The following is a 14,680-nucleotide window of genomic DNA, read 5'->3' as shown; positions in this document are numbered from 1 at the left end:
CAGATCCTCAGGGAAGAGGTGCGTTCTTTATTACTAAAAGACGCGATAGAGACGGTCCCGGCGGATCAAAGCGAATCAGGCTTTTACAGTCGTTATTTTCTCGTTCCAAAGAAAGACGGCGGCCTCAGACCGATATTGGATCTACGCGTTTTGAATCGCGCTCTTGCCAAACGGCCGTTCAAAATGCTTACAGCCAGACGAATCATGGCGTTAATTCGACCGGGCGATTGGTTCATATCAGTGGATCTGAAAGACGCTTACTTTCACATTCCGATAGCGCCACGTCACAGGCCGTTCCTAAGATTCGCGTTCGACGGGACAGCATACCAGTACAAAGTTCTGCCCTTCGGATTATCTCTGGCACCACGCACATTTACCAAATGTGCGGATGCGGCTCTCGTCCCTCTCAGACAGAGCGGCATCCGCATATTGAATTACCTCGACGATTGGCTTATTCTGGCACAGTCAGAGAGGGAAATTACTGCGCACAAGACCGTTGTACTCCAGCATTTGGAGAATTTGGGGTTCAAAATCAACCTCCAGAAGAGTTTGCTCACCCCCACGCAGCGAATCACGTTCTTAGGCACGACGCTCGACTCATTAAAGATGCGGGCATGGCTTACACAGGAACGCGCGCTCACGGTCAGACGCGAGGCGGCATCGTTCAAAGCGGGTTCACATCTCCCTCTCAAACGATTCCAGAAAATGCTGGGTCTGATGGCAGCAGCATCCCCACTAATACCGTTGGGAATGCTGTTCATGAGGCCGCTTCAGTTTTGGTTGAAAGCGAAAGTTCCGCCCCGTGCTTGGTTGTCGGGCCGCTTATTAATCAAAATCACGTACAGCTGCGTGAAAGCGCTTTCGATATGGACATCCCCTCACCTTTTCCTCTCGGGCACGGAGCTCGGCTCCGTGAGCAGGAGGAAAGTGGTGACTACGGATGCGTCTGCGACGGGTTGGGGCGCTCACTGCGACGGCGAGCTCGCCTTCGGTGCGTGGAACAACCAGTTGTCTCAGCTACATATCAACCACCTCGAGATGTGGGCGGTTATCTTAGCGCTACGACACTTTCGACCGAAACTCCAACATCAACACGTTCTAGTGCGGTCGGACAGTATGACGGTGGTTTCGTTCATAAACCACCAAGGAGGGCTGAGATCTCGCTCCCTATCCAGGCTGGCGAAACGGCTTTTATTATGGGCTCACGCGAATGTACGTTCGTTAAAAGCGACTCACGTACCGGGTGTAGCCAATACGGGTGCAGACATTCTCTCGCGCAACGGTCCGCCGCCGGGAGAATGGAGACTGCATCCTCAGACGGTCGAGAGAATATGGACCGTCTTCGGCCGGGCGGAGATCGATCTGTTTGCATCAGACGAGAACGCGCATTGCCCGATCTTCTTCTCGAGACATCACGATGCCCTGTCGCAAGCATGGCCGGCGTGTCTTCTGTATGCTTTTCCTCCGGTGGCCCTGTTACCACAGGTCCTTCAGAGGATAAGAGAGACGAAATGCGCGATAATTCTGGTCGCTCCGTTTTGGCACAATCAACCGTGGCTCCCCGACCTATGGCAGCTGAAAACATCAGCACCATGGCCAGTACCGCTGAGGAAAGACCTCCTATCTCAGGCGAGAGGGACGATATGGCATCCACAGCCGGAGCTATGGAATCTACACGTTTGGTCTCTGAACGGCAACCATCACGCCTTTCAGGACGAGTGTTAAATACTCTAACTGAAGCTAGGGCCCCATCTACCAGGCGCCTTTACGCTCAAAAGTGGTCTATTTTTTCTGATTGGTGCACGACGAAAGACTTAAACCCAAACACCTGTGAAGTGGAGCATATTCTCTCCTTTCTGCAGGAAATGCTGGACAGCGGTCGCGCGCCCTCGACGCTTAAAGTGTATGTGGCGGCGATAACGGCGAATCACGCCCTTATCGCCGGTCGCACCGTGGGAAAACATGATCTAATCATTAAATTCCTCAGAGGCGCTCGCAGACTACACCCACCGCGACCTAACACGGTCCCGTCTTGGGATCTGTCCACGGTCCTGAAAGCGCTGCGCGGTCCCCCTTTCGAGCCCCTCGAGCAGGCTGACCTGCGCGCTCTCTCGTTTAAAACCGCTCTCCTCCTGGCGTTGGCATCGGTTAAACGAGTAGGCGATTTACACGCGTTTTCAATTGACCCGTCGTGTCTGGAATTCGGTCCTAACGATAGCAAAGTGATCCTTAGACCGAGAGCGGGATACATTCCTAAAGTTTTGACCACGCCATTTAGAGTTCAGGTGGTTTCACTTCTCGCCCTTCCGACGGCGGACGGCGAACAAACCCCGAACACGCTCTGCCCCGTCAGAGCGTTAAGAATATACACGGACCGTTCTGCCTCATACCGCAAGTCAGACCAGCTGTTCGTAAGCTTCGCACAACATTCCTTAGGTATGCCGCTCACTAAACAGAGGCTATCTAAGTGGATCGTCGAAGCCATTGCTTTGGCTTACGCCTCCCTGAATGAACATTGTCCAGTTGGTTTAAAAGCTCACTCCACGAGGGGTATGGCTTCATCTTGGGCTTGGTCTACGGGGATTTCTATCATTGACATTTGTAACGCGGCCGGCTGGTCCTCGCCGTCTACGTTTGTCAGATTTTATAGCCTGGATGTCCCTGCCTTACAAGCACAGGTCTTATCGGCTTAATGATTCACGCGATTGCGTTTCTGTATGCCTTCACGGTGCGTTGCTAGCTCACCGTCATGGCTACCTATTAATAAATCATGCACAGCTCGCGGCGCGCTCAGGGAACCCGCCGTCTCGTGCTCTATTGTATATGCATCATGGTGCGTTTAGAAACTTCACTGTATGCGTATTACTGTCTCATATATGGTGCTTACACTTGCGCTCGCTAGAGCTATGTATATGCTGGGTTAGGGCCACATGCAGTGTCTCTCCGGTAAGGGCACCTCAGTCCGTTGTGTATGCACGGCGGGATGGGATTACGTTCCCCCATAGCGTCAGCAAACTGACGCAATGCGAAGTGAACCGTATTGAAAGGGAACGCTTAGGTTACTCACGTAACCCCGGTTCCCTGAAATAACGGGAACGAAGCATTGCGTCGCTGGCCGTGCTACAAACGTCTACGCAGCGAGTGTTATTCGGCTGCGCGCTTCAGTCGAATAATAATGAGCTCTTGACGTATTTCACCGGCTTATATAGGGACGTGTGCCACGCCCCCGCGCGGGCTCAAACGTCATTGGTCTGTATTTTCTACAGACGTTAACCAATAGGCTTCAATCACGGAGTAAACAGGAGTTTCCCCCATAGCGTCAGCAAACTGACGCAATGCTTCGTTCCCGTTATTTCAGGGAACCGGGGTTACGTGAGTAACCTAAGCGTTTGCTTTAAAAAAATGCATCTGTTTTTAAATGTTTTTAAATGCTACCTCACGGATTTATTGTATATGACGACTCTGTACCTGTGGATATGGTCAGATGAGAAACATTTTTAAGTAATGCTTAAAAAAACTCTTTGCTAAAAAAACGCTGTCCAAAGTGCTGAAACGTGCGGAGAGCCGTTTGTAAATTCTTTATCTCCTGTTTGTTACAAATAAAGTATTGTTAGAGTACAAACCTTATCTTACATACTTGTAAATTATTTTTTGATGATAATGGATAGCCATACATTTAAAGCAATTAAAAGCCTGCTTTTTTACTTCCATGACTAAAAGAAAACGGGTTTTAAAGGTTTTAATAAAAAAATTACAATTTCAATACAAGTGAAAAACAACACATTTTTTTTTAACATTAATCTTAAACTGGGGATCTTCTTCCTCCGCTTAGTTTTTCAGTTTACAAAGTCCGTCATCTAAATACGGATTAGACATAGCGTCAGCGCAACAGGCTTTTAAAGGGGATGAGAGCTGAGACTCTCATTGGTTTATTGAACGTTACGCCCAAAATACTCCCATTACAATAGGACCAACCCTTTTCGACCATGCGCTCGGCGCACAAACCATTTTTCACGTCGTTAAATTAGCAAAAGTGGATTCGGACATGCCCATTTAGACGTTGCGCTGTGCGCTTTAGACAATGCGCTTAGATCGTTAAAATAGGGCCCTTAAAGGGGTATCATATTATGAGATATTTTTAAGATATAAAATAAATCTTTGCTGTCCCCAGAGTGTGTATGTGAATTTTAGCTCAAAATACTCTACAGCTATTTTATTATAGCATGTAAAAATTGATAATTTGTAGGCCTGAGCAAAAGTGAGCCGTTTTTGGGTGTGTCGTTTAAAATGCAAATGAGCGGATGAAGTGCAACCATTGATCACAATGATGGTGATTTGTTGTAATTGAAACTCAATTGTGCTGTCAAGTACTTTTTCCTTTCTCTCTTTCTCTCTGCACTATGGCAGTGCTGTGGTTGGATATTGCAGATAAAGGGGGCGGTATTATTGTAATTCGCCTTACTACCTACCTCACAAAACAGGCAAAATCTGAACGACCTAATTTTTCACACGCTTGCAGAAAATGGCTTACCCAAACAAAGTTACTGGGTTAATCTTGATTACATTTTCTAGGTTGATAGAAGCACTGGGGTCCCAATTATAGCACTTAAAAATGGAAAAAGTCAGATTTTCACGCTATGACCCCTTTAATCTAGGTCTGAGCAAAAGTGTGCCATTTGGGGTGTGTCATTTAAAATGCAAATGAGCGGATGAAGTGCAAACACTGATCACAATGATGGTGGTTTGTTGCAATTGAAACTCAATTGTGATGTGAATTATTTTTTCTCTCTCTCTTTCTCTTTGCACTAAATGGCAAAAGGGGGCATCACAATAAGGGCTGGGTTGATCTTTTTCACATTTTCTAGGTTGATAGAAGCACTGGGGACACAATTATAGCAGCTTAACATGGAAAAAGTCAGATTTTCATAATATGTCCCCTTTAAGTGACGTGTTTCCATATTTTCACATATCTGGGGCACGACTATTTTTTCGTGCTATTTTCACGTATTGGTTACTTAATTGTTTTTCCTTTTTTCAAACCGTTGTCGCTTGGGATTGGAGTTAGACTTGTAGTTTTCATCAGATTTTTTAATTGTTTTCGCGCGAGGATAAGGTTGGGTTTGGGTTACAATGTAGTTTAAGCAATGGTTTATACTAGTGATGGTCGTTTTCGAAGCACTGCTTCATGAGGCTTCGAAACATTTACGAATCTTTTGTTTCGAATCAGTGGTTCGGAGCTTGTTTCAAACTGGCCCAAGTCACGTGATTTTAGCAAACGAGGCTTCATTACGTCATAACTGTTTCGAAACGTTTCGAAAATCCGACGATTCACCACTAGGGGGAGTTGATCACATGACCAGTGTCTAATATGTTTCGGTGAACTCGGGCCAGTTTTATTATAAAAGTTCATAAAACATTTATCCTTCTGACTAATAACACTGCCATTTTGTCTATTTATTGTTTATAGACAGATTTAATGACAAAAATGTGCATAATTAAAAGGGTAGTTAGTTTTAATCATTTGTTTGCCCTAAATAAAACTAAAAACACATAATACACTTTTAACTATGTCTAAATTAAGTTAAATAATTTTTTTAAACATATTTTAATAAAAATCTTGCTATTATTTTGTAAAAAAAGTGTAAAATGTTTGGCCATATCTGCTTTACACTATTTTGACCAGCAGGGGTCGCCAGCGTGTGTGCTGTTTCGAACTGCTTCGAAAAACTGAATCAATTTTCAAAGCAATTGGTTCAATTGATTCAAAGCTTCGAAAAGCTTCGTTTCTCCCATCACTAGTTTATACAGTTATCTACGAGCCAAGTGCCCCATTTAAGGAAACAATGATCACTATAATGGTGATTTCAAACAAACCATATAAAGTCAAACTGGTTTGTAATAAGTGAAGATGTTAATGGTGTTTGTGTTTAATTCTCCTATGGGGAGATCTTGAGCGTTTATATCTTTTGTTTATGTTATATTTATACAGTTAATGTTCATCTAAGATTTTGTCTGTAGTTCAGTTGTACTTGTTTTGTCTGCTCTCTATTTCATCATTAATGTTCATTGATCATGTTATTATTTGAGTGTCACTTTTTAACTCTGTAAAATGGACTCATGTAGACACTGAGCGATTTAATAACCCTGATGTTGTTTTGTATTTGTTTGTATGATACAATCTTTGAGCATGTGCAATGTCTCTTTTTAAGTTGTTGACAAATAATTAGAAAACAATTTGTAATAATTTTACAACAAACTTTGTTTCCTTGTGCAGCTGTTTATTTATATATAATCCATCAGCTGGATTATAGTGGTTTTCTGCATGTATTAAAATATTAATAAAAATATATTAGTTCAAAAAATACAAGAAGTTGTTTACATGTTCATATATTTTTAGGATGGTTTTCTTGCAATCACATCTGCATTTTACCATAAAAAATAAGAGTTTCTAAACAGTTAATAAATCAATTTACAAAAATTTGCTGCAATACATACAACTGTGTTGTTGTGTTGTTTTTTACGGTTTTAATTTTATACAGAACTTTTCCGGTAACCACGAACGGCCAGTATTTCTTTGTAAAAACTATGGATTTTTTACAGTGTAGGTTTAATCTCATGGTATTGTCTATGTATTTTTTTGTAATAAAAATGTGTTTTCTGTGAAGTCACCGTTTCATTTGCTTTGGTGTACATGGACCCAGTTCAACATATCATGTTTCTTTTCACAATAATAATGTGCATGTCATCAGTGCATTACACTGTTAACCCTGATATTGTCTTTACTTAAACAATCAAATAAACATCACTTAATATTTTCTGTTTTGAAGCCAAAGCTTAAAAAAGTTTAGTTGATTTAACTTTTAAGCTTACAAAATCCATTAAACTAAAACATTCAAGTAGAATGAACTTAAAATTATTAGTTCATGTTGTGAGGAATACCCATATTCCTTTGCGCCTGAATACTTTGATTATTTTCTGCTTTTTCACAGAATAAAAACTAATAAGAACTTTCACTACTTAAATATTTGTTAATAAAATGTCCTATAGGTTTAAGCTCTTATATTATTGATGTTGTTTTGTTGTAAATTATAATTTTGTAAAATCACCGTTCAGGTGAGTAGTGTTTCAGTACATGAACCCTGTTCAGAACACTTTATTGTATTTTTCTCCACTGTACTGACAATGCATGTCAAAAACACAGCTTTGTGTGTGTTTCTGTGGAGAAACACGTTTACTCAATGACTGACTAAAAATCAGTCATCAATTCTGTGTTATAATGCCATTTATACAATCAAAAGTAATATAAAGTGATAAAAACTAAAGTTATATGCAAGGGGTTTCCTCACAAATTTCTAGTAATGTCAACTAATCTGGGTTAAGAGTGCAGGAATATTGGAAGAAGTCTATTCAACTTAAAATTGTTGTTAGAACAGTTTATATGTTTAAGTAATCATTACTTAAAGTTTTTAGGGCAACAAGTTTGATTCATTTTTTTAAAGTATATTCAACTTATCCGGGCTTACAGTGTAGTGCTTGATAGTTATAAAGTATGATGTGCGTTTTTGTAGAGATGTTTAATCAACAACTGACAGAAAGTTAATCATCAAGTTTAATGAAATGATATCCCATACACTAAATAAATACCAACTAAAGTGAACTGAAAAGTTTAAGTACAGTCTATATGAGCATTGAATTAAATGAAATTTAGTATTCCAGTTTTTGGGAACCCCTATTTTCCATACATTTTTCTAGTAATTTGAACTAGCAGATATGTTATAGTAACTGTTAAGCTTAAATCAAATTTGTAAGTTAGCTGAACGTATCATACGAAGTTACCTTTACTCAAGTTATCATGTAATTTCTGTGCATACACTGTCAAAAATAAAGGTACCAAGCTGTCGCTGGGGCAGTACCCTTTAAAAAAGGTCCTAATATGTACCATTTAGGTACAAATATGTACCTTTAAAGGTACATATTGGCAGTTCAAAGTACTAATATGCACTCTTTGGGTACAAAGAATCAGAATCAGAATCAGAAAGAGCTTTATTGCCAAGTATGCTTGCACATACCAGGAATTTGTTTTAGTGACATAAGCTACCAGTACACAGAGACACCAACACACAGACAAATAAATAGTTGTATAAACAATTGTGCTATAAATGACAATGGCATAGCATTGAATAAGGTGCAGGGAGGAAACTAGAATTGAGGGGTAACAAATAAATATAAGGATATTGCACTTGTTTTTTTTTTTGTTTTTTTTTTGCCTAAGCATAAGTGGGGAACATTTAACTGTTCATGAGGTAGATTGCCCGGGGGAAGAAACTGTTTTTGTGCCTTACTGTTCTGGTATTTGCCGCTCTGAGACGCCGGCCAGATGGCAAAAGTTCAAAAATGGGGTGACTTGGATGTGAGGGATCCAGAGTGATTTTATGAGCCCTTTTCTTCACTCTGGATGTATACAGTTCTTGAAGGGTGGGCAGGGGAGCACCAATAATCCTTTCGGCAGTCCTAACAGTTCTCTGTAATCTTCTGGGGCCTCATTTATAAAGCGTGCGTACGCACAGATTTGATCGTAAAGTGTGCGTAGGCAAAAATCCACGGCAAAGTCCATATTTATAAAAACTGTCTTTGACGTGGAAAAGTGCTTAGCGCCACGTCAGGGTCTGAGCAGACGTACGCTCTTTTGCTTGTCTGATTGCTGCAGGTTTTTGGAAATATAAGCCATTCTTGCTGTTTGAAATTGGGTTTAAACATTGACACGCGCTCTTTTATATGTCTGACATTAATTACGCATTTTTTAAAGGCGGAGATCTGAAACTGCTCGGCTGCGCGCACAAGTTCAAGTTCATTTGCGATTTATGGATTTGAAAGAGGTACGCGCGTTTTCTGCGCGTACGTTCGGTTTATGAATCACGCGTACGCATTTTTGTTAAATGATCGTAAGATCAAATGTAGGATGGTTTTTACGCAGCATTTTATAAATGAGGCCCAAGAAGTCTGATTTTGTTGCTGAGCCAAACCAGACAGTTATGGAAGTGCACAGTACAGACTCAATGACGGCTGAGTAGAACTGTTTCAGCAGCTCCTGTGGCAGGTTAAACTTCCTCAGCTGGCGAAGGAAGTACAACCTTTGTTGGGCCTTTTTCACAATGGAGTCAATGTGATTGTCCCACTTCAGGTCCTGCACAGCAAAATCGCCGGTGTTAAATTAACACCGGCTCAGTGTTTATATGGGTACCACCAACAGAGTGTTAAAAGTAACACTGAAGCAGTGTTAGAGTTAATTAGATAATTAAGCAATCATTTGAGTGATTATTTGATTATTGAAGACACCTGGTGATAATGAGCCGAACTACAACTACAACTTCCAGTCACATCTCTCTTATTACAAAACAGACTTTTGTCTACTTAGAAATTGTTTGGTCACCATTATGGTGATCTGTGGTTCCTTTAGTTGGGCAGTTTGACTCTTCTTTTTGAGGTCTTTGCAACAGTGTTTACTGAACACATATTTGTTGTGAAGGTTGTTAAAGCAAAGTTTATAGAGTTTTTATAACAGAGATTGTAGATTTAGAGGGGACATATTATGAGATTTTCTTTAAGATGTAAACTAAGTCTTAATCTAGGTCTGAGCAAAAGTGTGCCGTTTTGGGTGTGTCATTTAAAATGCAAATGAGCGGATGAAGTGCAAACACTGATAACAATGATGGTGATTTGTTGCAATTGAAACTCAATTGTGCTGTGAATTATTTTCTCTCTCTCTTTCTCTCCGTACTAAAAGGTTGTGCTGTGGTTGGATAGTGCAGATAATGGGGGCGGTATTACCTTATTCTGACATCACAATAGGAGCCAAATTACAATGACCTATTTTTTCACATGCTTGCAGAAAATTGTTTACCAAAACTAAGTTACTGGGTTGATCTTTTTCACATTTTCTAGGTTGATAGAAGCACTGGGGACACAATTATAGCACTTAAACATGGAAAAAGTCAGATTTTCATAACATGTCCCCTTTAAGTAAATTGTTTACACAGTCAAAAAATTCAGTTTTCATGGAAAATAATATGTTTATCAAACATATATTCTCTATTGATTTTAACTTGTAGAGCTTTTCAAATTTTATTGTTAAATACTTGCCGGAAAGTTTATGTTATGCCTCACGTGCAGATATCATGAATCACCCCATTAATCACAACAAGGGTGACATAATTTATTTTGCAATGCATGATGGGAGTCATGAGTTTTATACTATGGTGGATCCCAGCATGCTTTGCAACATTATATTTGTCACCATGATTCCGATTAGTGGGGTGATTCATGATATCTGCACGTGAGGCAATAAAGTATTTCCAGCAAGTTTTTAACAATAAAATTTGAAAAGCTTCCTCTGCTGAAAGGTATGTTACTAAAAGCGAATATAGAATAATATGCATTTGATCAACATCTAATATTCTATGAATACTATGATTTTTTTGATGGTGTAAATAATTTACTTAAATCTATAATCTCTGTTTTAAAACTATATAAACATTTTAACAACCTTTGCAACCAATAATGTGTTTAATAAACACTGTTGCAAAGACCTCAAAGACAGAAACAAGAGTCAACCCACCCAACTAAAGGAACCACAGATCACCATGATGGTGACCAAACAATTTCAAAGTAGACAAAAGTCAGTCTGGTTTGTAATAAGAGTGATGTCTTTTCAGTTGATTTTATCTAAGGCAGTGGCTGGAAGTTGTAGTTGTAGTTCGGCTCATTATCACCAGGTGTCTTCAATAATCAAATAATCACTCAAATGATTGCTAAAGTATCTAATTAACTCTAACACTGCTTCGGTGTTACTTTTAACACCCTGCTGGTGGTACCCATATAAACACCGAGCCGGTGTTAACTCTTTCACTGCCAGCATTTTTCATGATTTTCACAAAAGTTTAATGCCTTCCAGAAAATGCTCCTTTTTAAATATATAAACATTTAATATATGAAATAAAAGAACAGACCCTCTGCTTTCAAACAAAAAATCCGTTGCATCCTACCTTCATGTGTTCTGTTTTTATCACCTCTCAAATATGTGTAGGTTTCATCAAAAACACCAAATTTTGAGCAAAAAGCTGAGATAATTCAATTTTTGTGAAGGACTTTTGATAGAGATCAGATGCAGAGCGATCTTTAAAACATACACGGAGATACAGCTGTTTGCCCTATGGCAATACTTCCGGTTTTTATAAGTTGCGGAACCTGGTGGATAATAGCGGTATTGCAGATTGACGAGATATCTCGTCAATGGCGGGGAAAGAGTTAATTTAACACCGGGGATTTTGCTGTGTGAGAGATGGTGGTTCCCAGGAATCTGAATGAATCCACTGCAGTCACAGTGCTGTTCATGATGGTGAGTGGGGGATGTGCAGTAGGGTTTCTCCTAAAGTCCACGATCATCTCCACTGTTTTGAGCGTGTTCAGCTCCAGGTTGTTAAGACTGCACCAGACAGCCAGCTGCTCAACCTCTTGTCTGTAAGCAGACTCATCACCGTCTTGGATGAGGCCGATGACTGTAGTGTCATCTGCAAACTTCAAGAGCTTGATAGTGTGGTCTTTAGAGGTGCAGTCGTTGGTGTACAGGGAGAAGAGCAGAGGGGAGAGAACACATCCCTGAGGGGCACCAGTGTTGCTGGTTCAGCTGTTTGACATGAATTTATCTTACTAACTGTTTCCTATCTGTCAGAAAGCTGGTGATCCACTGACAGATAGAGCTAGGAACAGAAAGCTGGGTCAGTTTGGTCTGGAGGGTTGTTGGGATGATGGTGTTGAAAGCCGAACTAAAGTCCACAAACAGGATCCTCACATAAGTCCCTGTTTTGTCCAGACGTTGCAGGATGAAGTGCAGTCCCATGTTGATTGCATCATCCACGGACCTGTTTGCTCGGTAAACAAACTGCAGGGGGTCCAGTGGTGTCCTCCAGATAACCCAGAACCAGTTTTTCAAACGACTTCATGACGACAGATGTTAGAGCCACAGGCCTATAGTTGTTAAGTTCTGTTATCTTGGGTTTCTTTGGAATGGGGATTATGGTGGAGCGTTTGAAGCAGGAAGGCACTTCACACAACTCCAGGGATCTGTTGAAGATCTGTGAAAAGATGGGGGCCAGCTGGTCGGCGCAGAGTTCCAGACAGGCTGGTGTAACCTTTTTGAAAGGGCACTGTCCCAGTGACAACTTTTGTACCTTTATTTCTGAGAGTGTACAGAAGATAACTCTGCAAAGCTGTTTTAAGTTTTACTAACTCTACTAGAAAATTTTAAGGTAATCTGATTCTAGGTAAACTCAACATATTACTTTTAACAGTGTAGCATAATATTCAAATCAAAGGTTTTTTTTATTATTTTTGTTGATGTTAATTTCAACAATTACTAATAATTTATTAAAATCTTGTTAACATTAGTTAATGCCCTGTGAACTAACATGAACAAACAATGAACAGCTTTATTTCTATTAAAGGGGACATATTATGAAAATCTGACTTTTTAACTGCTATAATTGTGTCCCCAGTGCTTCTATCAACCTAGAAAATGTGAAAAAGATCAACCCAGTAACTTAGTTTTGGTAAACCATTTTCTGCAAGCATGTGAAAAAATAGGTCATTGTAATTTGGCTCCTATTGTGATGTCAGAATAAGGTAATACCGCCCCCTTTATCTGCACTATCCAACCACAGCACAACCATTTAGTGCAAAGAGAAAGAGAGAGGGAGAAAATAATTCACAGCACAATTGAGTTTCAATTGCAACAAACCACCATCATTGTGATCAGTGTTTGCACTTCATCCGCTCATTTGCATTTTAAATGACACACCCAAAACGGCACACTTTTGCTCAGACCTAGATTAAGACTTAGTTTACCTCTTAAAGAAAATCTCATAATATGTCTTCTTTAAATAACATTAACAAAGATTAATAAAGACTGTAACAAATGTATTGCTCATGGTTTGTTCATGTTAGTTAATACATTAACTAATTGACTGTCACTTTAATGTTGACTGTCACGTAGACTTACCAATTAGTGGCATTTGACTGGCAGTAGATGGCAGCTTGTCATTAAGAATCAGCAGTAACACAGATATGGACAGCAGTAAAGTCACTTTAAAGCCCAGCTTCTCTGCTTCAGATGCATTCATGAAGAATGAGGCCACATCCAGCACAAGAAAACAAAATACTGGAAAAATTAAGTTGATGATATACAGCAGAGGTCTCCTCTTGATGGTGATCTGCAATATAAGAGTATTGTATGAACAATAAAGCAAAACCAAAAAAATGTATGATCTCATAGCCTGCCTATTTGTCAGTTAAAAGTGAACATTTAGCCATCGAGGGTCATTTCGACCATCTAAATCCCGAGACTTAAATCAACTCTGCTGGTTGTACATATTGTCCCAATCTTACTGTGCATTCACACCGCCACCGGCGAGAGCGTCAATAAAAGCTCTGGCTGCCCTGCCAACAACGCTAAAGAAAAGGTGTAGTGACGCTCTTGATGCTCGAATGCGTTCTCTGAACTCCTCTCAGGCGGAGGTTCCCGTCTTCCGATTGGTTGCTGCCGAAAAATTCCGCCTTGCGATTGGTTGCCGCCGAACCGCGTCATATCTCATTACCATAAAGTTGAGCTGATTTCAACTCTCATCGACGCTCACGCTGTACATGACGCGCCGCGCCGCTGCTTGCAGGAGCTCGCCGCCGGCTCTCATTGAAAATGAATGACTTCCGGCCACTTTGAAGCTCTCACCGGTGGCGGTCTGAATGCACAGTTACAGAGAGTTAAAAGTAACTCTGAAGTTGAGTTAAAAGCTGCAATCAGTCATTTTATCCTCTCTATCACCATCTCTGTTTGAAACCTAAAATTGCATACTTGTAGTTATTTTCTTAACTTAACATTGTTTGTTTATTGTATTTAAACACAACTGAATGCTGTTTTCACATATTATCTGTTCTGTTGTCAGACATATAGGGGCGGTTTCCCAGACAGGGATTAGACTAGTCCTAGACTAAAATAAATATAGGAGCTTTCCAAACTGAAAACATCTTGCACTGACATATCTTAAAATACATCAGTGCCCTTAGTTTGGCCTCAAAATGCACACAAGTAATGTTTTTAGTAAGCCATGTTTTTTTAAACGAATTATATTTCCTAATTAAACTAAGGTCTAGTCCTAATCTCTGTCCAGGAAACCACTCCAAAGACTATTTAAATAGTGACTAAACATGACCCATAAACCTTCTATTTAATCCAACCAGCTGTTACTTTAACTACTAAGATACTCTTGATTTATAAACGCGACATCGCAGACAATTCGGTGCAAATTAAAAAATTGCCATTACACAGAGTTACTACAGAAGGCATGTGCGGGCATAGGAGAGAGAGAGAGCTCGCGCACAAGCACATAGAGAACCAGTGTTTGTGTGGGAAAACACTGCTTACCTTTCATGATAAACTCGAATCAGTCGTCTTCTCTGCCAGTAACATCTGACGTTTACGTGAAAATGCAAATACACAGAGGAATCCGCATGGACAACACAACTTTTAATTCTTTCACTCAGTGTCATGTATGAGAGGCGCTGTCTAGGGGCTTCACGCAGAGAAAGAGAGAGAGTGCGCATGCACAAGAGAGGCACCACTAATAAATGA

The 14,680-nt window shown here is 40.3% G+C and overlaps 1 protein-coding gene across 1 annotated transcript in view; it reads right to left on the bottom strand.

Moving 5' to 3' along the window:
* The window catches only part of LOC135770965 (uncharacterized), a 190,028-nt gene that overhangs the window by 75,801 nt on the left and 99,547 nt on the right, over positions 1-14,680 (bottom strand). Inside the window, exons 4-5 of the mRNA XM_065280941.2 lie at positions 3,783-3,815; positions 2,011-2,039 (exon numbers count right to left, since the gene is read on the bottom strand). Of these exons, the coding sequence (XP_065137013.2) occupies positions 2,011-2,039; positions 3,783-3,815 (62 nt within the window). The remainder of the gene's footprint in view (positions 1-2,010; positions 2,040-3,782; positions 3,816-14,680) is intronic.

Source organism: Paramisgurnus dabryanus, chromosome 3 (genome assembly GCF_030506205.2).
Source record: "Paramisgurnus dabryanus chromosome 3, PD_genome_1.1, whole genome shotgun sequence".
In the NCBI taxonomy this organism is placed as follows: Eukaryota; Metazoa; Chordata; class Actinopteri; order Cypriniformes; family Cobitidae; genus Paramisgurnus; species Paramisgurnus dabryanus.
The sequence above is the reverse complement of the archived record's forward strand: the minus strand, read 5'-3'. Positions and strand labels throughout refer to the sequence as shown.